The 24,936-nt window shown below is 45.8% G+C and overlaps 1 protein-coding gene across 1 annotated transcript in view; it reads left to right on the forward strand.

The window, feature by feature from the left end:
* The window catches only part of SLC39A8 (solute carrier family 39 member 8), a 238,445-nt gene that overhangs the window by 193,382 nt on the left and 20,127 nt on the right, over window positions 1-24,936 (forward strand). Inside the window, exons 7-8 of the mRNA XM_069630700.1 lie at window positions 11,569-11,776; window positions 15,491-15,675. Of these exons, the coding sequence (XP_069486801.1) occupies window positions 11,569-11,776; window positions 15,491-15,675 (393 nt within the window). The remainder of the gene's footprint in view (window positions 1-11,568; window positions 11,777-15,490; window positions 15,676-24,936) is intronic.

A 24,936-nucleotide genomic window follows, 5' to 3' on the forward strand; every position in this document is an offset into this window, starting at 1 on the left:
TTGCTCAAGCTACTTGCACTCACAGCAGACGTCTCTCCTTCCCGACTCTGTGTGAGTTTGCTTAAGCCTCCCGCTGTGGTGTGATTGCCTTTTCATCTCTGCACAGCTCTGGCCAACGTTGTGGATTTCTGTCCTTACTGACTACTAAGGGCTTTGCTCAAGCTTCACACAGTGGGTTGGTCGCCTTCTCTTCTCTGCGCAGCCTGGCTCAAGCGGAGTGAACTCACAGTGGGGTTTCTCCTTCCTGGCTCTACATGGCTTAGCTTAAGCCTTGTGGACTGATGGCATTTTGCAAATCTTCCACATCTTGGTGTTCATCCAACAAACCACTTGGCTCACTGCCTGCTCCCTTCCAGGTCGTGTCTCTGTCCCCTATCCAGGTGCCGGAGCCTCTTTTATTTTGTTGCAGCTCAGCACTGGTGACCATGGAAAGTGAAGTTCAATTCCTCTTGTGGTAATCGATTTTCCCTCAAAAACTGGTGCATGTTGTTTCTTTTCAGGCAGTTTGCCACCAACCTCTTCTCTTAGCATCAGAGTACTGCCGAAGAAGCCAGGACATACCTTGGTTGAAGTAATGTGCAGTTACCCTTCTCCTCAGCTGTAGTTTACCAGTTCTCCTGAGACCCTACGACCTTTTCAAATGATTGAGTTTGTTCATTCTGTTGACAGCACCCCGGTGTTGAGTGACATCCCCCGACACTCAGCAGTCCTCGGTGTTCCTCTCTGGTGGCTTCCTTTCTTCCTTTCTCCCTCTCAGGTCGGCGGGCTGTCCTCCACACGCCAGCGGCCCCGCTACCTTGTCACAGATGCATACAGCATCCTTTCTTCTTTCTTCCTCGCTCTCAGCTCCATCTGCTTTCTCTCCAACACAGAAGCTCCCACACCTGTGGCAGCTTAATGGCCCAACCCGCCCTGGGCTCCACAGGTCCTCTGGGACTTCGGCTGGGGTCCTGGCTTCCTCTCTGGTCCCACCGAGGCTGCCTCCTCACGAGAAGGGTCCCATGCTGGTCTGTCCCACATAGGCCTATCTGTTCCTTTCCTTGCTGCTTCTTTGGTCTCTCGTTATACACCTGAAGCCACTTGACAGTTTGCAGGTGTGGACTCTCAATTGGGCCTGCCTGACTATAATTAAAGGGACATTTCTGACCTTTAAAGATCTCTACAGGCATCTTCTATGTCCCAGTATTAGAGTGGTGAAATTCATCACTCCTAGTTGCCTCTTCCTCCTCCCAGTACGGTCAGAGGCAAAATGTCGGGAAACGAGGGCAGAAGTTTTACAATAGCCTATAAAGGCCAGGAGAAGGTGAGGCTGGTCTTCAAAAGGGAAAGGGGGATACCATGTCTCGCCTATGGGAACCCCACTCCCAATCCCCAAGGACTCTCGACCCAGGTGATCCTCCCTCCAACCCGAGGGTCAGAATCGAAAAGCAATGGCCTTTCCCTGGCCACCCGAGAAGAGGATCCAGGGGGAGTAGGAGTGAGGATACCCTCAGGTTTCCTCACAATACTGACAGGAGGGTAGGCGGTATATTAATTAATCGCAATAGTTCAAGGATACTTGGTTTCAACACAAAGGGAGCATTGGAAAATGTGCTGTGTGTCCTGCGGTGAGCATAGGAAAATGTTTGCAGATTAGACCCACACATTTTCTGGAGGCTGATCTACAATCATCCAATTTCATTTAAATTTTAAAAAAGCCCAGGCGAGTGCACACCCACCGTGCGGATGGTCGACGCCTCAACATGTGAACCACCACCCTACTGAGGGTCTGAGTCATAAAATGACACTAGGGGCCTTCAGAGAAGGACAAGGGGGATAGAATCACAATGTACAAGACGGGAGACAGCTGCGTGCATGAGGCCACAGGCAGTTCGGTGAGCGAAGCAGGATGGACAGATGCAGGCTGGCCTACACAGCGGTTCAGGATTAGGAATCAATGTCTCAGTGCTGGTCGGCGGTTCTGAAGCACTGGTCGAGGCGCCTTGGACTGCTTTAGTGAGTACATCGTAACAACAGTCAGTGGTGCAGTCGGTTGCAGCTTGAGGGATTTGACTAGCTCGGAAATGTCCTTTTTAGGTAGACGTCGGTAGATGCTTGTTGATGCATTCCTCCTAGCTTCTTCACTGGGCTCATGTCATCCTTTAAGGCAGATGGCCCAAAGCTGAGGAGAGTGTTGCAAGCATCTGCCTTGTCCTTAGTTTGGTTCAGAGACCCTCTGGCACTTAGCACTTAGGAAGCTTCCTGCAGAGCCTAGCAGGGCGTGCGGTGTGCTGGTTGGGTATCTGGAGCTGCTGGAGGGTCTTCTGGATTCAGTATCTCCCTCTGTTCCCTGCAAGATGTTTAGGGGAGGGATCTTGCTTCCCCCTTGGAGGTCCTGGCCTTTCTTCACTGGCAGAAGATGTAAGGCAGACTGTACCTTCAGCCAGGGTCCAATGTTGGGTTCTTCTTGTTACTTCTTGTGAAGTCTTCCGATGATCTTCCAAAATAGTGGCTCAGCCCTCTTTTAAAGCCAAATGGGGCACAGTGATTGGTGTAGGCTTTTATTATTAACCAATCCTGGGTCCCCACCAACAATCCCCTGTATGCATGAGGTCATAACCAGAGTGCTTTGCAACAGAAAAGATAAAAAGTAAAAAACATGTAATACTAGGTCCCAACCTTCATCCAGTCTGTTGTGGATCAAAGGGTCTCTCTGGTCAATGGAGTTCTCTGTGGTTCCTGATTAAAGCGCCAGGTCTCCCTTGAAGCTGCGGTGGGACCAGACCTTCTGGCGTCATCAATCCACATACTCATACCTTCTGAATGGGGTCCCCCTGTGGGGATGACTACTGTGATGCACGCAGGCCCAGACATGACATTTCACTGCCCATTGATACTAAGGGCGGGAGCTCGCTTCAGGTTGCCACAGTGCATATCAAATGTTGTTAGGGTTTACTGTCTCCTTTGTTAACCTCTGCAACCAGGCTCGATGTGGGGCTGCTTGAGGTACACTCTATTCATATGTTTATTATGTTTAATCGCCGCCAACAGCTGCAGGGCTCACAAAAGGACATGGTGGATCCATGGAGCCTTTGTTAGTTAATTAGGCTGGCCATGGCAGGAGGAAGGTTCGGTGCTCCACCTTCTGAGATGCATTGTGTACTCCATCTGTCAGATCCCATCTAAATACGACCGGGGGGACTGAGCCTGTAGGCTGTGTCCACCCAGAGTACACGGGTCAATGTGTATGTCGCACAGTGAGCATAGGAAAATGTGTGCGGATTAGCCCCAAACATTTTCTGGAGGTTGATCTACCACCTTTGGCCACCTTATTCTACCTTCTCCTCTAACTTTCAGTGTTATGTGGATGACACTGTGCTCTCGTTCAGGCTCCCCTCAGCCTACTTCCCTCTCTCGCTCATTCCTGACTGTCTATCCGCGATTCAGGATTGGTGCGCCTCCAACGATCTCTGCCTTAAGGCCAGTAATATATAACAATGTGAACCAGTAGATGGAGGATGACAGGATTATCTTATACAACCTATTCTCAAAAAACTATTTTATTAGCCACAATACAAAAATATATGTATAAAATTACTGGTCTATAAACTTTATACCGCAAATGAATTTATCATAGCCTCAAATACACATGTACATTTCTGCTCACACTATCAATTCTTCCGTCACTCATTCATACCCATACTTCTAGTGTTGGCAATAGCTCTCTATATTTCTGTGTAACTCAATCTAGTTGTTACAGCATGTTCCATACATTTAGTTTTACACAGTATTTCGACCCTATCTTCAGTGCAAGTGTCAATAACTTTTCGTTCTAATTATGAACAGTTCATTTCGTCGACACGTGTGTCGGTCATAGATTTGGGCACTCGTATTCAGGCCCTTCAATTTTTCAGACCTTCCTCAGGACGTTAGGCACAGAGCTTTTTGAATCTTACCTTATGTGGAATGGGGTGAGTCGCACCACCTACACTAAAACATACAATAAATAATCTATAAAAACCTGTCAATCTGCCTTGTCATCCTAATTTCTTTCAAAAGCACTATGATTGTGAAAATGGCCACTTATTACATAGTTGCAAACACCTCCACTCATCTCCATATAGACTCTAAAGATGAAATAGAAGATGAAATGGATTCAATCCTTCACTAAGGTCCTGGAATGTGATATCTTCATTCTGGACCTATTCGATACAGACCAACGGAAAGGTCCGTTATATTTGTTCATAAACCTGCTCATGAATTGTTTTAATTTCAATCAGAAGCTTTTTACAACATTCTTTTATATGTAAATCTAATAGTACCTTCAAATATTATGACTGTAGAAAAATCACTCCATTGCTTGTGATTACACTCTGAGACTGAATACTCCAAATGGTTATGCAACAGGTATGTTTCCTCTCCTGGTCCTCCTACAAAAGTTAATGGATAGGAGTCTATAGATGTATCAGCATATACATCTAATAATAGGCCATATATTACACACATGGTCTCGTCTGCTGTATTTACAATGGGTCTCCCCAACACTTACCCATACAGGCTTGAAAGTTATGATCACTTTATGGAGATCATCTGGGTATCCGTTTCTACAGTTGTGTCAAACATTCTGAATGTTTTGTGGTACACGTCACTATGTGTAGTTTGTTCCATAAAAAGAAAACATAGTCTATTGTTTAATATTGATTAAATGTCACCCAGATGAATAGTATTTTCATAGGGGATGATGTCCTGTTTTAAACCATACTCAAAAACTCATTTTGTACGGTGATAGTTAGTCTCCCCCCCCCCCCGATGGGGGAATTTAGATACAGGCAACCATGGACCTGAGCCTGTGCTTGTGCTCTCTAACATTTCGGTCTGTATCTCCCAATGCGTCTGCTTCTTTTTATTTTGGCATATCATATGGAGCCTTCAGTATAGAGGTGCATTCAGTTTCAATTTCTTTCCCTTCTTGTATCGGTGTTTCTGAGTAGGTGAAAGTGGGTGCATAATAGGGGTCGCAAGATAAATATAATCAGATAAATATCATCAAGACCTCTTACTTACCGCTGTGATTATGCTGTACAATATGACATTCTATATCGAACGTGGCGTGTATGAATACTGAGAGTCTTTAGACATGCCACTTACCAAATCTGCTCTACAGCCATTCCACCGTAACGTCTGGTGTCCCGGTGTATCGTGTAAGCGAGTCTGTCCATCGACTATCTACCTCGAAGTGGTCAAAGGAATAAACATAGGACTACTATCCCATCCCCTAGTAATAGAAAGAGGACTGATTCAGCCTCCATGCACGGCCGCACATATACAAACTCTGTATACCAGATATGCTGATTAAATGTACCGGATGTGTGTTGCTCTCACAACACTTATCCTGGTCTTACAACAATCTCTCCGTATAGTTGGTTGAAACATATATACATCAGGGTAATATAATTAACACGTTCTTACAGCAATATCCCCGATGATTGGACCAAACATATGCACATCATAGTGAGGCAGCCCTCTGACATTTACAATTACTGTTAGCCCCTAAACGGGGACTTTTGTGAGAGTGGTCCCATAATATGGGACCCTCCGTGACAACAGGCATCGTTCCAGGGGACTTCTCCTCTATCACGTTAACCTTCGGCGATTATGGCACCATGTAGCATACTGGCTATTCAGGGTGACTACAACATTGGCCACAATTTAAAAATCTGTTCCTACTTGTCAAATCCCCACGTGTGTATTATATGTACCATATCATTGTTATATGGTCGGCTGTCACCTGGCATTCTATATTTATATAGCAGCCCAGAAAGGGAAATGCAGATATGTATTCAGTATGCTGTAACCCCCTAAGATGGTGTTGTATTACCCTAATTTCTTGGTTATTAGGGCGTTCCACCAGGGTCAGACTGGGTCAAGAAATAGGCCCGGACACCCAAAAAAAAGTGGGCCACCCCTCGCCTCATGACCCTTGACCTCTGATGACATCACCGGAAGTGAAGTCATTTGAGCCCACCCCAAAATGACATCCTGTGAAGCGATGAAACACAACCTTTCACCACTTGACAAAACAGGAAGTGGCATCAAATACCATTGGTTCCTAAGTACACTAAATTACTGTGAATCCAAGCAGATGTCCAAGGCCAAATGATAATATGTTATTGTATAGCACTTATGCTTAAGTTTTTTTTTTATAGAACAAATATGCATACTATATCCCCCAACCTGTGTTGGTACTCATTATTTGACCTAAGAAGGATGAAAGGCCCAACCCGCCCAGCCATGGCCAGAAACTGGCCCCTAATCCCCAGGGATGATTTCGGATCGGCCAAAGGCCGAAAGGCCGAGGGGCCAATCCGACCCTGCGACCCTGCGTTCCACTCTACTGAAACATTCAAACCTCAGTAAGACTGAGATCCTTCTCATTGGGACCCTTGCTCCAGCTTTCCCTTTCTCACTCTGGCCGCCCTCCTTGGGTCCTCTTCCCCTCTTCCTTCACCTTCCTGTGATGCAAAAAACCTTGGTGTCATCTTCGACTCCACTCTCTTCTTTCCTCCTCACATCACAGACCTTTCCAAGAAGGCCTACTACCAGCTGCACCTCCTCAGAGGAATTCTTCCTTTTCTCACTTTCCCCAGAAGCTCTCTGTCTCCAGATACCTGATTCTCTCTAGGCTGGACTACTGCAACAGCCTCTTTCTCAATCTCCCTTCCTCTACTCTGCGCCCTCTGCAACTACTCCAGAACGATACTGTGAGACTTGTCATTGGCCTCAAGCCCAGGGAACATATCTCTCAAGCCCTGAAATCTCTTCACTGGCTCCCAAGGGCTACAAAGATCAAGTTCAAGACCCTCTGCATCGTCCACAATGCTTTCTGGGGCCGGGACCCACACTACATCCAACTGTCTCTTCCAAAACACCTTCCTTTTCGAGCGCTTCGCTCAGCCACCTGTAACTCTCTGAGGGTAAGACGCTTTTCCAGGCAGAGAGTGAGGGGTAGATATCTCTCCTCTGCATGTGCCCCCCTCTTGAATGGCCTCCCTGCTCCTCTCAAACCTGATCCGGGCCACCTAAAATTGCAGAAGCAGCTCAAGACCTTCCTTTTCGCCTCTGCTTTCTCTTTCCCCTGCTGACCTACCTGTCTGCTGCACTGACTGGTTGCCTGGTCACCCTCAGAGTCACACTGGGTACCAGGCCCCTCCACGACCAGCCCCCACGGCACTGCTTCCGGGCCTACCACGCACTTGGGGGCTGTAACTGTAAGCCTACAGTCCCCTGCCTCCTTGCACTTACGCAGAGCCGTGCTGCCCTGATTGCACTTCCCCTTCCCTCTGCATGGCACTTGCCCCTTATCCCCCCTGCACTTTGCGTTATCGCACTTGCACAGTCTGAATGACACAAGGCCTAGTAAGATTGTTTGTTTTGTCCTCCCTCTGTCTTCCCTCCCTTGTCTTGTCGCACCTCGAAACACTTGTGTACAGGCACGTTATAAATGACTTATATCATTCAATTTCATTTAAAATTTCAAAAAAGCCCAGGTGAGCACACACCGCCATGCAGATGGTCGAATTCCTCACACTTACTTCACAGAAAGTTGTACTTCTTCCACGTCCTACAAATCATCCACCAGCCCTATGTGGCTCGCTCTGTCTTCTTCTGGACCTTGTCTCTGTCCTCTCCGGCTGATAGTCTCTCTTTTATTATGCTGCACCACAGTTATGCACTGGTGGCCATGGACAGGGTAGTAAGACTTCTCTTGAGGGAGTTTGTTTTCCCAAAAATAAATCGGGGAATAATGCTTCTTTTCCTAGCAGTTTCCACCACTTGTCCAATCAGATCCATGCACCCACTAGCACTATCTCATCCCACCTCGATTAATTGAATTTCCTCTACCTTCGTTGCCCTGCATTTGTGATCAAGACAGCCAGATCATGAAAAACGTCCCTAATTGTCCTCTGATTTACCCCCCATTAACACCACAGTACAAAGAATACAATTTACGTACTTCTGTACATTACAGAAGGCATATCATTATGTCGATCCCTTTCCCTATCAAGTAAAATCTTGAACCCGTTCCCTTTGATGTCACACCCATATCCAAGTCTGCAACCCTTCCTGTAAGCGAAAGATAATATTTTGTTATTTATATAGCGCTTTTATGCAAAGCGCTTTTCATAAATTATTATTTCTTACCCAATCGAAGTTGATACTCATTTTATCGACCTCAGAAGGATGAAAGGCTGATTCAACATCACCGGGATTTGAACCTGCACATTCAGATCCAACAAAGATCACAGCAACGAGTGCTTAACCCGCTAAACTATCTTACCAGCTAGAGCTTGCTGTTTCTTCTTTTCCAGCCCTAGAACCTCATGTTTGGCATTCCCTCCACTTGGGCCTTCAGTCTACCTTCCACCACTGCCCTTTGACAGACGGTGGAAACTGTTGACCTCTCACTGAAGAATGCCCTTCATCGCACCGCATCTCGATCAGTACAGCACCAAGAACGATCACTTAGCAAGTTCCTTAAACATACATATTTAGTTTTATTATTTCAATTCTAGGTCCAAGGGACACATTTGCTCATTTTCTCATCATTGGCCAGCATATGTGACTTATAGGAAAAAGTGATGTATTCATATGGGATGTGGAAATATGTATTAGCATATTACTTTATGTTTAGTGTAAATATCAGTTTATAATTCTTTCTCATGATACTTATTGAAGCACTAGATAAAATGGCCGGACTTATTGAAGCACTAGATAAAATGGCCGGAATAATTGTTCCCGTTAGTGGACTGTGGGACGGAAGGAGATGGGAGAGTGAGGTAAGGAGGGAGCTAGCATCAACAAGATCAAGGCATTTCCCAGACAGACTCATGTGGAGCCCAAGGCACCCATTGCATGTGGCAACCAATGAATCCATGAGATGCAGACACCTTGTGAGAATCCATGGGCCTCATTACGAGTGTGCCGATCTGGTAAAAATGGCAAAAATAAAATGCCAGTAATACCAGATCCAGCATTTTTACCATACCGACACACTCCGACTCCATGTAATGGGAACTTACTGCCGTTGCCAGCACCCGTATATCGGGCACCGGTAATAGTAAGACGAGTTCACCGCACACGCTGGTAGTACCGACGGGTGTCTGGCAAACTCGTAATGAGGCCCCACGTGAATTGGAAAACTCCCTAAGGCACAACACCCAATAAGGCAATGGGCAGGAGTGAGCTTCTAGAGATTCCTTCTGTTGTCGTAGCAGATTCTAGAATGGGGATCTAGGCTAGTCCGTGACATGTAAAAGAACCATGAACCTGTAATCACGCACTCATTGTAGGAGAAGTCGTGCTGATTGCCCAATATGCAAAGTATAGCATGCAAAACGTTTTCTGGAGAATTAGGGGAATTTGTGACTTCAGGATGTCAAGATATTGAGTAAGATCACTGAACCAACAGCAGATGTTGAAGGCGACACAGCTGACGATGAGTATAAGTTAGAACACAGTGCCAGAAGCCTTAAATCACCTCGTCATAAGTGTCTGCCTACCAACAGTCATTATTAAGCACCCCTTTCTCACTTGATTTAGAGATTAGTCGCCTCTAAATCAACAGGGTCATGCGAAAATACATTAGCCCCCAGAGTGGAACATTCATTTCCAGCCAGCCAGTCAGGATCCTCGTCTTCCGTATTCCCAGTGTTGGTCTCTGCAAGGCTCCTGGTGGGTGGTTGAAACTGGGCAGTATATCGAGTTACCAGCCCCAGTCTACTCTCTCTGTTGCTGCCCCTTTCACTCAACCCTCCCCTCCACCCTCATTCACTCGCCTGTGCCTCTGCCTTCTGTGTTGCTCGTCTGATTATGTGTGACTCTTCTGAACTTATGGAAAACACCAACGAGGCCAGACAAATTATGTTTCTTTATTAGATTTGTAGAGGGTCAAAAAGAGGTCAACTGTGCCCACTTTACAGCACTTTATTTTAAACCAAGTTGGATTAACAGATGCCATTGACGGAGGCAGGTGAAGTACGTGTGAAATATATTGAGGAGCATTAAGTGCTGTTGATGATCACGCAAGTTTTCATTTGCCGATGATGATGCAGCATGAATCCGGCCAGATGCTGAACCGTGTGCCTCCATCCTGTGTTACTCGTTACCTTACTTCCCCTTGTTTTGAAGTTAACCAGGGATCACTTTTCCCTTAAATATCCTGGACTCTCTATATGTATAGAAAGACTGCTCTACTGAGACCAGGATCTCTGTCAAGCGGCCAAATGTTTGCAACGGGTGCTTTTTAGGTGTATTCTAAAAATCATAAGGTTTAAATGTGCTCTCAAAGCTGGACTGATATTTTTGCATCTTGAAGCCGTGCACCCCAAGGGACCTTCCCTCAAGTTTTGACTGCTTCAGTTGGCTGAATGCCAGGCTGACCTGAAATGTGCTTTCTTGTGGCCAAGTACTTGGGCTGCCATCTTTAGGCACCTTTGGCCTTTGTTCCAGGAGGCCTTGCGTCTTATGTAGAAACCTTTACATGTCGCCTTGCACTTCACTAAGATCCAGGGGAATGTTGTATGAAGCAGTCGCTCTGCGTTCTGCCTCTTTTGCATCCATGCATGTCTGACTGCCTGATTGTACCCATTCAACTCTCTCAATGATTTTTATTTTTAGGATGCCCGGGCAGTTGAACAATGTCTGGGCAGATGGAAAACTCTACCTGTTGGTTGGTTTATAGGAAGGGATAGGATCTTTCAGAACATGGGCAGTTGGGAGCTGGTATGCTTGATAGCTGCACACAGCTCGAGTCAAGGGGCAGGACACTGATGGAAGAGAACTTTAAAACCGAGGAAAAGAACATCTCACCATAAAAGAAAAAGCAGTTAAAAGCATAATAGAGAAGTAGAAAAAAGATGTCCAACACTTACAAACATAAAAGAAACGTCTTCCCTTTTAGTGACAATGTTTCAAAAAAAGTTAATAAAATGTAGAAATATGGAAGTAATTGTTGTACATGGGAGCAGTTCTAAGCTAGTTTCCTAATTAATGTGGAGGTCATAGAGGAGAGTGAGGCTGTCTGCACAAGAACTATGACGATTGGGACTATGCTTAGTGTTCCCCTCGTTTGTCTAACTCTTGTCACACCTTTGTCATTTTATAAATGAAAGATTGCCTTTGTGGACTATGTGTATCAGTTTCATGCGATCATCAATGAATCACACCTCAATCATATTGGCCATTTGGCACTGATCCACTGAGTCTGTCCCCATCATTTGTTAGACAAAACCTTTTAACACACCAGAATCTGCTTTTCTTCCTGCCAAATTGTACACTAATGATCCTCTGTACATTATTGATAGTTGGGCATGTGTAACAATGGGGCACCATTCAGATTCTGGGTGCACATGAAGGTAGCTTCCAGGCATTCTTGAATGTGTTGTGCTTGATTAAACGATATAGAAGTGCGGGTGCACAACAGTCTTCTGCACCAATAACTTTAGCATTTGGCAATTGTTTGAAACGTCCCCTTAAATGTCAATTTGAATGCTCTTCAGCGTGTGTTGTGACGTGTGTATTGTATTGCAGGTTGAAGATGCAACGACCACGTACTGCGGCTGCTTGAAATGGAGGCCGCTGTCAGACATTGGCACGATCGCTTGGATGATCACGCTGAGCGATGCGGTGCACAACTTCATTGACGGACTGGCGATTGGCGCGTCATTCACTGTGTCTCTTATGCAGGGGCTGAGTACTTCGATTGCCATCCTGTGCGAAGAGCTGCCTCATGAATTTGGTAAGGGGAGAACAGACTTCTACTGGGGAAAGTTGATAGGTACATTTTGTGTGTGAATGAAGCATTTTGTGATGCGTGATATTACTTATTGGATAGTTCTGCTGTATTGCAATGATTCTCACTAGTCAGAAGAATGCTTTGCAGCATCATGCAGCTTGGAGAAATTGGCGATAATGTGAAAGAGAACAAAGGATACTGGGCCAGATTCATAAAACAAACAATGTAAGCTGGATTGCACCATAGTATAGCTCAGTGGCAATGCCCTAGTCTTGGAAGCAACAATGCAAATCAACAGAGGTTCGAATCCCGGGTCTGCGCTTAGAACCTCTTTGGTATTAATCACGTTATAAAAAAATAATTATAATTATCATAATCATAAAAAGTAAGTGCTGTGCTAGTGCATTGAATGCTAGGAACCCTGGGCAGTGCTCAAAACGAGATGCGGATCCAGAAGGGCACACATGCCAACTTGATGACGTGTTGCAAATTCAAGGGGTGTGGTATGGGCGTTTTGTGGACAATTAGGACATAGGGAGTGTCCCTTTTCGAAGAAAGCCTAATTGAGGGCCCTCCAATCATGCTCTTACTTCCACCAGTCCCAGGCAGTGCAAGTACACAACTCAGGCCCACAGTTGTGAATTGTGACACTTGCACACTTCGCAGCTCATATTTGAAGCTAAGCTCTTGCCTAACATAAGCACAGGCTCCACCAAATATATTTTCTATACTCAATGCAAATGGGCAGAAATGCTTTTCAAAGCTAGGAAGGAATCCGGAAAACAGGCCCTTGATAACCCTTCCTGAGGTTCAGGCCACTGTGTCAAAGAAAAGAAGGTCTACTGTCTTAACATCGCGGCAAAAATGGCTGTGTATACAAATGATCACAGCAGAAATGCTGCGGTTTTGGCACGATAACCATGTAAAAGGATGCGGGGGACACCCCTGCAACCCCTGCTCCCCTTAAATGGTATAAAGGGTTACACCTTTACCGGGTCAAACCATGGCATGTTTGCTGCAATTTTTTTTACCGGCTTCATTTTTGCCGCGATTCTATTACCTGATACCGTCTACTGTCTGCAGCCGGCCATTGGCCCAGTGTTTGCAGTTGGCCATTGACTATTCAGAAGCCCTGTGAGAATGGGGCGAGAGGGCCACTGCCACTGTGTACAGGCATCTCATAATTGAGTGGCACATGCATTTGTGAGCCACATACATGGCCCAAAGCTATATCATCTTAATTTTGTATTGCAACAAGACTTACTTTATAACACATACACTCACGCCACCCAATCGTTGGCCTATCAAGCAGAAGGTCAAATTCCCGAACCGCACTACCTGATCCACAAAGCATTTTGCAGCCGCTTTATAGACCTGATACCTTACACTGACCTCCAAAGGAGACTGCTAATGCGCCCGTAAAGATATAGATCTTTGGTGAAGGCAATCCCTACACTCACAAGCAGGGGTTAAGTCCTAAAAAATAAAGGGGGGGGGATTCATCAACAAACGCAATGGGATGTGACGTCGCTGGAAATTAGTATATCAAGGGGAAATATGCACATTTCATTAAATTGGCTTTGCATAAACACTCAAATTGCACAGGACGAATGACTTTTGTTTTTCATAAAATCAACACATACACAAAACCAAGACAGGATATTTTTTTCTAATAGTTTTTTTGAATACGTTAAACGGTGTGCATGTTTTAAACAGAACCAATGCACATTTTTTCCCTGGAACTTGCAGTACCGAAATGGGACATTTTACCTTTAGTTAAATGTTTTATTGCTTCAGGTTATATAGTGCAGTGGTGAAGTGTCCGGCCTGCAAACCTGACGACTATGATATGATCACCGAGGTCTGCTTTAATTCATAAATTCAAAGAGGACGTTCAATGTTTCTCATTTTAGCTGGGGGTGGGGAACTGAGTCCACCCTCTTAAAAAAGTGGGTGGAATCGTTCCAACCGCGTGTACCCTTTACTTGAGCCCTGCACACAAGGCATTAGCCAGTGCTATCTCATTCCTCTACCTTTCTGCTAGAAGAATTCCAGCATGTGAAGAGGTTGAAGTGAGCTCGAGCTATCGGGAGTGCAGTACCACTACTTTTATTTTTTTACTGTTAACAGTGCCACTATGTTTTACAACCAATTCCACCATTCCAGAACAGTGGTCTTTTTGAAGTTAAAGCATACCTCTTCCTATGGAAGTTACAAGCAAACGAAAATCTGTTTCAATGTACAGCCACAAAACATGGCTGCCATCTCAGCCTAGATGGTCTCTAACTGGCTTTATCTTAACTATCAGAAGATGGAGGAGGTCCTGCTAACACCAAAATCATCTTTCCTAACACCCCATTTGCCACCGATTTCTGGACACTTGTAAAGTTGTCTGATATTAAACGCTTATATGATACAGTTGTTAAAGATTCAGGCTATTTTCATGGGAATTTATTTTCAAATGCATTTTAAAATCAAATGGCTACATGTAGTTTGCCCATTCATCGCACCGGACAAGTGTGCAGATATAGTAAGAGTTTTAGCGACTAGTCACTGGGCGCTTTGAAACAGTATTTTTTTCCTGTATAAGCACCTAACAAGTGAACAATAAATAAATAAATGGTCACTTAGACTACTGTGATGCCCTCCTGTGGCATACTTCAGGACCACAGACTATTCATCCCTCTGACTCTGTCAGACCAGAGTAGATAGCAGATGTTCAGTCTTGGGATCCAGGCTTTGTAATAAATCAACACATTCTATTAATGGCAGCACACATTCATCTAGCGGCAGGCCTCTATTGACTGTTGAAGCAGTTCTTTTCAAGTAGGTGTTAAGTATGGGTTCCAGCAGAGTTCCAATTGGCAAGTAGAGGCAATTGATTCCACAAAGGCTGTATATAAATGCTCCAGCTGAGGACCAGCTGATAGACATTAGCAAAAAACAATACAGAGGACCTCATTTTGACTGTTCCACCCAATTACCTGAAACCCTTTGGAAACATGTGTTGCAACTTGCTCCCACCCACATACTCTGTCTCCCGCCGGAGTCACAGTTCCACTACCTTATTGAAGGCAGTATACGCATTCTGTTCCACAACATTATGCCTATGATGAACGTTCTCGGCAAGCCAGGCTGAGAATGCATGTTTTTCAATGCCACCGGCGTGGTAGCCTCAACCGGGCACGCAATAGTCCTATTGCAATTTCACACTCCCAAAGACACCACCAGCCACAAACTTCCTGAATGGCACCACCCAAGAGTAGTACAGTCTTTTAAACGGATACATAAATGAATAAATGAATAAATAAATAAATAAATACATAAATAAACAACAAATATCTCGATGAAAACCTTTTTGGGCTAACTCATATTTTTTAAAGTGTGCTTTCAAGACCACAATGGTCTCTTCCTCAGACCTAGAATCAAATTGAAATCTAGCAACCAAAAATGTGTTAGCCTAATACCTGCATTCTCCATGCAAGTACTCAAGTTATTTCCACCAAAAGTGAAAATCCTTCAATTTGATCTACGACACATCCTCATTCGTTGCAATACTTCTGATAGCTAATGGTGCACCAGAGCGGTTTAGCCTTGAGAAGCCACACACTGCTCTTGTGTCTAAACCAAGAGCCTGCATTTTGTTGTGTATTCTTGATCCAGGGTAAACCTATTCTGAACTCAATTGTGCTCTTGTTGTTGTTTTTTTTTTACCAGGGGACTTTGCCATCTTGATCAATGCTGGAATGAGCGTCCCACAGGCTTTGCTATTCAACTTCCTTTCATCATGTTCCTGCTACATTGGCCTCATTTTGGGGATCGTGGTTGGCAATAACTTCGAACCCAACATCATCTTCGGGCTGGCCGGTGGCATGTTCCTCTACATATCTCTAGCAGACATGGTAAGATGGATGTCAGTGTAGCTTAATCAGGAATTAATTTGTTTATGTTGTGATATTCAAGTTTTTTTAGCTTGATAGAAAAGCTGGAAAGATTGGACATTAAATTCCTGAAGCATTGATATATGGAGCATAGGGCTAGTAATTCTCTGTTTGGTAGATTTATGTATGAAACACAATCTGAGGACTGCGCATTGTGCCTGCCCTTAGGATTAGTATGGTTTTGCCACCGTTTGGTAATACACTGCAGCGCTCTGCAGCGCATTTCAGCGCTCAAAGCCACGCTTGTGGAAGTTACCTACCCACTCACTTACTGACCACCTCCTCTGCTGTTTGTCGCACGGCACTTGGTTGGCCATGTGGTGACACGATCACTGCCAGCACATGAAGTCTTGATCTTCAAGGAAAATGTGAATATCCGGGCACAGTGCCGCAAAAACCCACCTGCCCTATAAATGCTGCTGCCAGTAAACAAAGTCAAAATGTCAGCGCAGCATCAGAGGTCATATTGGTCCACTATCTCTGAGGATCCTGAAGGAAAGACCACGCAGTGCACAAGTGGTGCCACAGCCACACTAATTCAGAGAAGCAAAGGTTTATTAATTATTATTATTATTAATTATTAACCTTAAATATGATAACTCAATAAAAAACACATTATTGCACTTACTACATACATTCAGAGACCCTTCATTTCTAAACACAACCACTGAGCCAACTGAGTAAATTCTTCAAGTAAGTAAGTAAGTAAGCTCCATTGTTTGGGCACACTGTAAATAAAACACAAACACACAACCATCCGAGGAACTCCACACTCTAGCCTGGAAATATTTGAATGTCATTATTCTGAGGAAAGTCCACACTCGGGCCTGAGGATATTTGAAGGTCACCACTCTTGGGGCCTTTCTTCAACCTCTGACAGCCAAGTGCTTAAGCTTATTGAGAAGAGGAGTGCTCTGGATCGTCCATGAAATAGTGACATCATAAAATCTCTTGCACCAACACCCTATCCAGCTGTTGATGGCCACGCATCATCCTTTACCCGTACCCCAGGCTTGGTTATCGTGGCTGGGTGTGCACCATTGTTTTCCTACTACTTAAGAAACCAGATATAGACCTTAGGAAATGAGGCAACTATCACATCATCTCCACTTTCCCATTTCCTAGTGAAACCTCGAGAGCAAGAGGTGGTTAATCAGCTGCAGGGGTTTAAAAAGGGCAACCAACTGAATGCCAAGTAGCAGATGACAAGATGTCATCATGGCAATGGAACAGGATCCATTCTGATCCTTGCCATGAGGATCCCGGGAAGTTGCTAGTCTTGGATGGAGGCATGGGTTCCTTTCTCCCTATGGATTACAGCACCACTTGTGCGGTACCCTAGCGCCCAACAACATTACTGCTTTTATTTAACAGCTACCTGCATTATTTTATGCAGACTAAATAAAAATATCAAATCCTCCCGTACATCCTTCTGCATGGAGAGCATAGTCAGATCAGCTTGTGCGTGTGTTTGTGTGTGTTTCAAAGTTGCAAATTCCACAGGCTATGAGGTTTCATACTCCCAGCCTTAATTCTCTACCTATGTCAAAAGCCACTGGGAACCTTCTTGAGTTTGTGTTTGTTTTCAATTTGTTACTAGGCTCCACGTAGTCCAGGGGCAAAGGATGGATTAGGTCGTCTGTTGTCCGTATAAATACTCTTTTACTATCTCACATCTCCTTACTTAGGTAGCATTAGTAGTGACTTTCCTAGTCCCCAAGACATTCACTGTCTCCATGTTAATGAGATGGTGAGTTGTAAGGTCCTCTGAATAGTGAATGGAACCTTCTCTAAGACAGCCTTACCATTCACCAATGAGTGGCTACATGCATAAGTCCCATCCATTCAACCGCTGTCCTGTTCAGCTCTCCAGCACAAGTCCTCGCACTTTAAGTGGAAGGGAATGGCAGTGTGGGGAGCTGACTTTCTGATAGCATCTTCACAGAATTATTTTCTCTGTGATACCTGAGGCTCCAAGGATTGCATGACATTCAGACGCCAGAGATGTCTGCCTCACATCACGTTTGTGTTGTCCCTCAGCATAATCATGTACACATAGAGCAGGCATGTTAAATCCATGCCCCGAGGGCTGGAAACAAGTTATATTTTCAGGAGATCCCTCATTAATATTCATGATATAGAATTGCATACAATAATTCTAAATATATGCACATTTTTTTTTCATGCATATTAATGAGGGATATCATGAAAACCCATCAAGATTCCAGCCCTTAAAGCCTGGAATTGGACAACCCTGACATACAACCTCATTTTAATCAGGGCTGAGAGTGAAATGGAAGCATAAAAGTGCTACGTAATTTTTTTACCGCTCCATTTCCCTCCATAATTACAAATTAAGCACTGCTCCTATCAGCAACTTGAGGGAATAGAAGCTGGCCTGTAGTTCAGTCTTGCCACCTCACTTAATTTATTGTGTAATCTTGTAGGGGAAAAATCTTTATATCCCTTTTCCTTAATTCCATATTAATCAGACCGGGAGCACTTAGAAACAAAGCCCAAGTACAGTGTCAAGTGCTAGATTAAAGAAAAAGAAAAAATAGGTCCACCCTTATTTGTTTGTCGAGAAGTGGTGAGAGACAGTGCAGTTAGTGACATTTCACAAAAAAATCTCTTTGTTCACTCACTCAATAAGTGCATTGGGACGACCCCTTAACACTTAAGCAGTACAGAGATGGGAGACACACCTAACGGGGGTCCATTTTTAAGCAGCACTGAACAGAGGGCAGAGACCTGCTGGAAAGGGACCCGGTTTCCCATTGCAGCACATACACAGGCAGACGCCATGACTTCAATCAAAGACATCCGTCCACGGTTTGGCGCTAGACACAAACCGAACTGCCCATGCACAATATTTTGGCCCTACCCATGATTTTGGGAAATGTATTAAATATTGGATTTTTCTAACTGAGCATTTACATTGTGTAATGAGGAGCGACCTTAAGAATAAAACAGGAAGGGGACAGCACAGGAGGAAGGGAGGAGGAGGAGGGGCTACTAGAGCTCTGGAAAGACAGTATGCTGTAGAGAGAAATAAAGAGAGGTTGCAACCTCTAATGGCTCCATCTGGTTTGTGGTCTTTGGACCGAGCCGTCCACATATGCTATGCCGCCCAGTTAGAGAGGATGGCAACAACTGGTGACAAGGAGAAATGCACTCACACATGCCCACATGACTCCGGGGGTGTCCATGACCAGACGAAATGGATACCCCACCCCTCTGCCGATCCTGGCGTTCTTTGAAGTAATCCTGCGAAGGTCCCGCTGATCCCGGCGTCCCGAAGTGCAAAAGAGGGGTGCTCTGCCCTCCCCCTTGCCAATCCCGGCATCCTGTGAAGCCTTATGCTGATCCTGGCATCCTGGAAGGTAGAAGAGTGGGGTACTCCGCCCCCATTCCCCACCACCGATCCCGGATTCATATACAGTCTCCCGCCAATCCCGGGATCATGCATTCAGCAGGTCTTCACGGATGTTAAGGAGAGCAGTTTCCGTGCTTCTGGAAGCTCTGAAGCCAGATTGGTGGTCATTGAGAGAGCCAACAGAATCTGAATGAAGGTTAAGCTGAGAGATGGCAAGCTTTTCCAGGAGTTTACCCAAAAAGGGAGTAATGGAAATTGGGCAATAGTTAGCCGGACAAGAAGGGTCAGCTGTTGGTTTCTTGAGGAGAGGATGCACAAGGGAGTGCTTCAGAGGAGAGGGGAAGGATCCAGAGGCAAAGGAGAGGTTTCAGAAATCGGCAAGGGCCAGAGCAAGGGTATTGATGTGGTCCTTAATGGTTTTAGAGGAACATGGATGGACCTATTTTGATGAGGCATTCATAGATCTGACTTGTCTAGCGACCTCATCAGGGGAGAAAAGAGAAAAGGAGGAGAAAGAGGGAGGGAGGTAGCTGAAGGTGGGTCAGCAAGCAGCAAAGGAGAGGGGAGAGGGAGTGGCAGAGAGGGTGGACAAGATGTCCTGGGTTTTAGAGATAAAGCGTCGTGAGGCAAGGGCATTGCAAAGAGCCTGGGAAGCGAGAGGAGGGGTGGAGGCTGCATCAGGGATGGCCAGCTCATTGCAGATTTTAAAGAGTTTGGCCGAGTTGTTAGATGCCGCAGAGACACAGGATTGAATGTGGACTCACTTCTTGGTGGGGACAAAGAGTCAGTATTGCCTTTGGAGCAGTCAGCAGGCCAGTTTGTCAGCGGATGAGCAAGAAGCCCTCCATTTCCTCTCGGCCGCCCTACACTTACGTTTAAGTGCAGCTAGGTCAGAGTCATACCTAGAATTGCACTTGGCTTTGGACTTCAAACGGATCCTCATGACAGGGGCAAGAGCATCAAGTGTAGCAGAAACAGAGGAGTAGAGCAGAGACAGGGCTGTGTCAGGGTGTGAGTCAGCCTGGGGTGAAGGAGGGGGGAGAAGGTGGCTGTGAAAGCCTCGACTGACACACGCTTAATGGGCCGGATGCCCGAGAAGGTGGGTGGCAATCTTGGGGTAGGCTTGGCTTGAGGGGAGGAGATGGAAAGATGAGAGGAGAGGAGGCAGTGATCACTCCAGGAGAGAGGAATGGTGAGGGGAGTAAAGAGGGGCAAGCCAGAGGAGATCAAGACATCAAGTGTGTGACCAGCAGAGTGAGTCGGGCCAGAGGGGAGGATAGAGAGGGAGAGTGAATTGCAGAGGTCGTGAAAGAGCGCAGATGAGGAATAGGGAGAATCAAGATGGATGTTGAGGTCACCAAGGAGGAGGAGTTCAGTGGTAGCGGCCAGGAGGGAGTAGGAGAGGTCTGGCCACTCAGAGAGAAATTAAGTGATTTGACCAGGGGGCCGGTATAGAGTAGCAACAGTAAGAGAGTGACTAGGAGAGAGAGAGAGCCCGCAGACAAGGCATTCAAAAGAGGAGTAAGTCTGAGTGGGGATGACAGAGGCAGGAAACCACTCAGGGAAGATCAGGACTACACCCCCTCCGGGCTGGGTGGATCTGGGGGCGGAGAGAATCTTGTAGCCATCAGGGAGGAGAGTGTCAACGCTTGTGACGGAGATGGCTGTGAACCATGTCTTGGTAAGACAGAGGACCTCATGGTCTAGTTCTTCTAGGAGGTGGCAGATGTCAGAGGAATGTTTGTCAGCAGAGTGAGAGTTGAAGGTGGCAAGATGAAGAAGGTTGCCAGCCTTAAAGACCTTCCAGGGAGGGGTACAAATCCGAGGTACACCCTGTGGATGTGTGGATGGAGCTTGAGATGGGGCACAGGAGGAAAGAAAAAAGGGCAAGGTAGCCAAGGGAGGAGAGTAGGGGACAGCTGGAGATGAGAGGAAGTTGATGAGGCGAGGTAACTGCCTATCAAGAAGAAGGAGATTGGCCTGAGGGCCTTGCACCATGACAGTGCCATTTAGGTAGACATTAGTGATGACTCTGGAGGAGTCAAAGGAATCCAAAAGGACTTCCAGTCGGTGCCACTATTAATGGGAGAGGAGAGGACAGGACAGAGCACAGAGATCATATGAGGGGTTAAAGATCTGGCGAAGGAACGAGAAAGATGATGTCAATGAGGGGAGGGATAGTTGATAGAGAAGCAGTTAGAGTAGATAAGATTAACAGATAGCGCCATTGGCAGGTAGAGAAAGGAGGCAATGGGAGAAATAGGCAAGTGCAGCGGTATGGAACAGTCACTGGGCTAACAGGTTGCAATTTAGGGCCAAAGTAAAATGAAAAAACGCACCCAAATTTGCTCACAGAAACACCCCCAAATTTGACTTACAAAAACACCCGCAATTTTGACTCACAAAAACACAGCCAAATTTGACTTTCTAAATCACACCCAAATTTGCTTACTAAAACAGACCCAAATTTGACTTACTAAAACAGACCCAAATTTTCTTACAGAAACACACCCAAATTTGACTTACTAAAACACACCCAAATTTGCTTACTAAAACACACCCAAATTTGACTTACAAAACACACCCAAATTTGCTTACTAAAACACACCCAAATTTGCTTACAAAAATACACCCAAATTTGACTTACTAAAACGCATCCAAATTTGACTTTCGAAGGCCAATTCTAAGGCACCATAGGAAAAAGGAATGAGGTATGAGTTAGAGGTGAGTGCTGAAATGAGAGCATTAGAGAGCATAACTAAGAGGCCATTTGGAACAGGCATAGGAGACAGTGAAGGAAAAGAAAGGGTAAACAGATGGAGGCAGCTAAACCCATGGAGAGGGAAGTAAGAGAGTCTTGGTAGTCCAGTTACCTGGCTGAGTGAGCTGGCAGCCCCAGTGAGGGTTAGGTTGCGGTAGTAGATTCATGTAGCATCCCGGTAGCAGACAGGGGCCTTTGTTGTGGGCCTTGGTTGCTGGTGCTGCCTCCTGCCTCCTGGAGACCCCGATTGGGTGAAATGGGAGACACTGCCCAATCAGAATGTAGCAGGCTTCAGGCAGGGAAAGCGCCAGTAGAAATCATAAAAGAGCAGCCATCTTGGAAGTGTGCAGAGTAGAAAGGCACACAATCACTGTATTTTCAGCAACACAAATGTGCCATTTGCAAAAGCCTCATTTGAGGGGGTGAAATTGACAAGCCTGAACAGCCTTGTATTGTGAAAGTACAAAAAAGATTAAGAATTTGAAAACTGGCTGTTGCGCCCTCACTCGAAACAGTGCGGAAATAGTCAATTTGTTGCAGAAAATCTGGAGAAAGCAGGCAGGATGCAATAATAGCACTGAAAGAGCCTTGCAGCCCTACCCTAGATGGAGCTGGTAGGAAGACCAATTTTCTGCTGCTTCGACTTCTTTGAATGAGGGAGGGAAGCCTCCTCGGTCACAATGTGCACCTGGAGCACTGTGGCAGAATGAACTCTCTGCAAAGGGAATGGGCAATGATTTTCGTGCCCAGATCCCCAGCGACAAGTAGATCATAAGTAATGCGACAGGGGGAATTAAACCACCAAATGAAGAGGAAGGCCCCCACACCAGACAGCGCACTTTCAGCCCTGGAACATCAGAAGTTTGCGCTGACTCAGAAGGAGGTTGATGACAATGGAATAATGATGTTAAATATCCCAGACAGTTTGAAGGAGACCAAAGAAAGGAGAACCAAGGCACAGAAAAGGAGAGCGTCTGACAGTGGCAAAGATGATGTGTTTGACTCCCCAGCCAGTGACATGAAAACCACAGAGAGCGATGGGAAAAGAGAACACAGTGGTCATGGAGGGAAATGACAGCACGCATAGTGTCCTGACTTTCCCAGGCTGTGCGAAGAGTGCCAAACAAATGCCCAAAAGTACTCCATGGGGGGACAACAGCAAAGATATAGGTCAGACTCCCAAGACTGACAGGAGAATTGGCAAAAGGAAAACCCCAAAGCAAAGTGACACACACGCATGCTACGCTTCCCCGAAGACTGCAAGTGCTCCCGCCAAGGGGAAAAGCCCTCACTCTGGCACAAGGACCAACCATATCAAAAAGCGTCAAAGGTGACCATATCCAAACAAGGTCACCAATTGTACCCTGCCAGATCGCAAAATCGGCAAGAGGAGCAAAACAAAACACTAAGGGGAGACAGGCTCACCACAACAGAGCGTTTGGGAAAAATGCGGCCATGAGAAAGGGGTCTGACATACCGCACCTGACCATAACATCTCCATGGGACGATACCCCAAAAGAGAAACGATAGTTGCCAAAGGAAGAACCCCATATGAACAGGAGGAGCAGGGCCCCTGCCGAAAATAGTGGCAAACGGAAATCATCAGGGAGTGATCCCACGACAAAGATGACCAGACCAGCCCTACCCATAGAAGTTGAGAAATGGTGTTTTGAAATCCACCCCTCAAAGTACACGTCAGAGGAAAACACCCCCAGCGCAACGCGAAGAAAGTAGAAAATGCTGAAGACAAATGCACCGCACAAAGGGGCAGCAGAGGAGCATGACCGCATCAAATAGTGGAAGGAAGCTACATTACAAGTGGCAGTAGAGAGACACCACAGTAAACACTGTGGGACACAATCTCCAAAGAAAGGCCAGTGTCTGGGGTGGGGGGAGTAGGCCATGCGGGTCATACCACAGAGAACCATGGCACATATCAGATCTTGGGTGATGTGACATATCCACTTGGGCAGAGGTACACAGACGTGTCTTCAAAGACCCCCTTCAACATCAACAATTCTGAGAAAGATTAAGTTCCCCAAGATGACATGACAATAGGAACCATAGCACACACGGGTGGCTGGGACACAGATCTGCTGCATTCCCACAGAAACCACTGTAAATCACAGGAGGAGATAAACATCAGAAAGGAAGGACAAAACACTTTCTGGCGTAAAACTGCCCGCACTGCCACAGTATACCCGAACTTGCAAAGGTGGAAAGAGCGCAGGAAGGTGACTACCAGAGTAGCAGTCGAACAGAAGGAGTAGGAGACAGTGAAACAAATAGAAAGGAGAGAGGATGCCAAGGACAGCAAAGTGGAAGAACTGGAAGTAGCGTTAGAAGCGAAAGGTATATGAATCATCAACATTACAGAAGAATGCGGGGTCCAACAAGATGCAATGGGGAGAAAGGATGCAGAAAATCCAAAGGTGGAGGAAGAACGGGGCAAAGAGAGAATGCATGAGGACAAAGTCAAAAAGAAAGAGACCCCGCCTCCTAGTGAGAGAAATGACATGACATGCGGAGGGATGTCAGGGTGCAAGAGAGGAAGGGACCCACTAACAGAAGGATCAAGGCTGGTTAAGCTACAGGCAATATCCACGGAAGAGCAACTGAGATCTGAGGCCCGGGCGGAAAGAGCACGGGTTGAGAATATTTGGAAGCATCAGGGAAGTGGAAACGACAACGGACAAATGAGGAAGCGGAAGAGCACAGGAACAGCGGGGCTAATCAAGAGACGGGTGAAAGGAAAAGAGCCCAACACGCTAAGGGTAAACTGGGGATGCAAACCCATCAGTGAGAATGACACTGAGGACAAAGAGGTGACGCCAGTGGTCTGCACCATGACGTTTTCCAGCTCGGGACAAAGCGACAGGTCATGGGATGTCGAGAAGGTGGTGGAAGAGCGCATGACTGAATATCACAGTTTAGGAATTGACACAAAGGTCTCAAGGGAGAAGAGGAGGTGTAGAAGGATTATCGAAGGGACATTCCAGAAGAATACTCCTGAGACCCTCAGAAACTATCTAAAGGGAGTTCAACCCCATGAAGGCTGTTAAACATGGGGGAGATGTTGCAGGTG

Source organism: Ambystoma mexicanum, chromosome 6q (genome assembly GCF_040938575.1).
Source record: "Ambystoma mexicanum isolate Mex_15411 chromosome 6q, UKY_AmexF1_1, whole genome shotgun sequence".
Taxonomy (NCBI): domain Eukaryota; kingdom Metazoa; phylum Chordata; class Amphibia; order Caudata; family Ambystomatidae; genus Ambystoma; species Ambystoma mexicanum.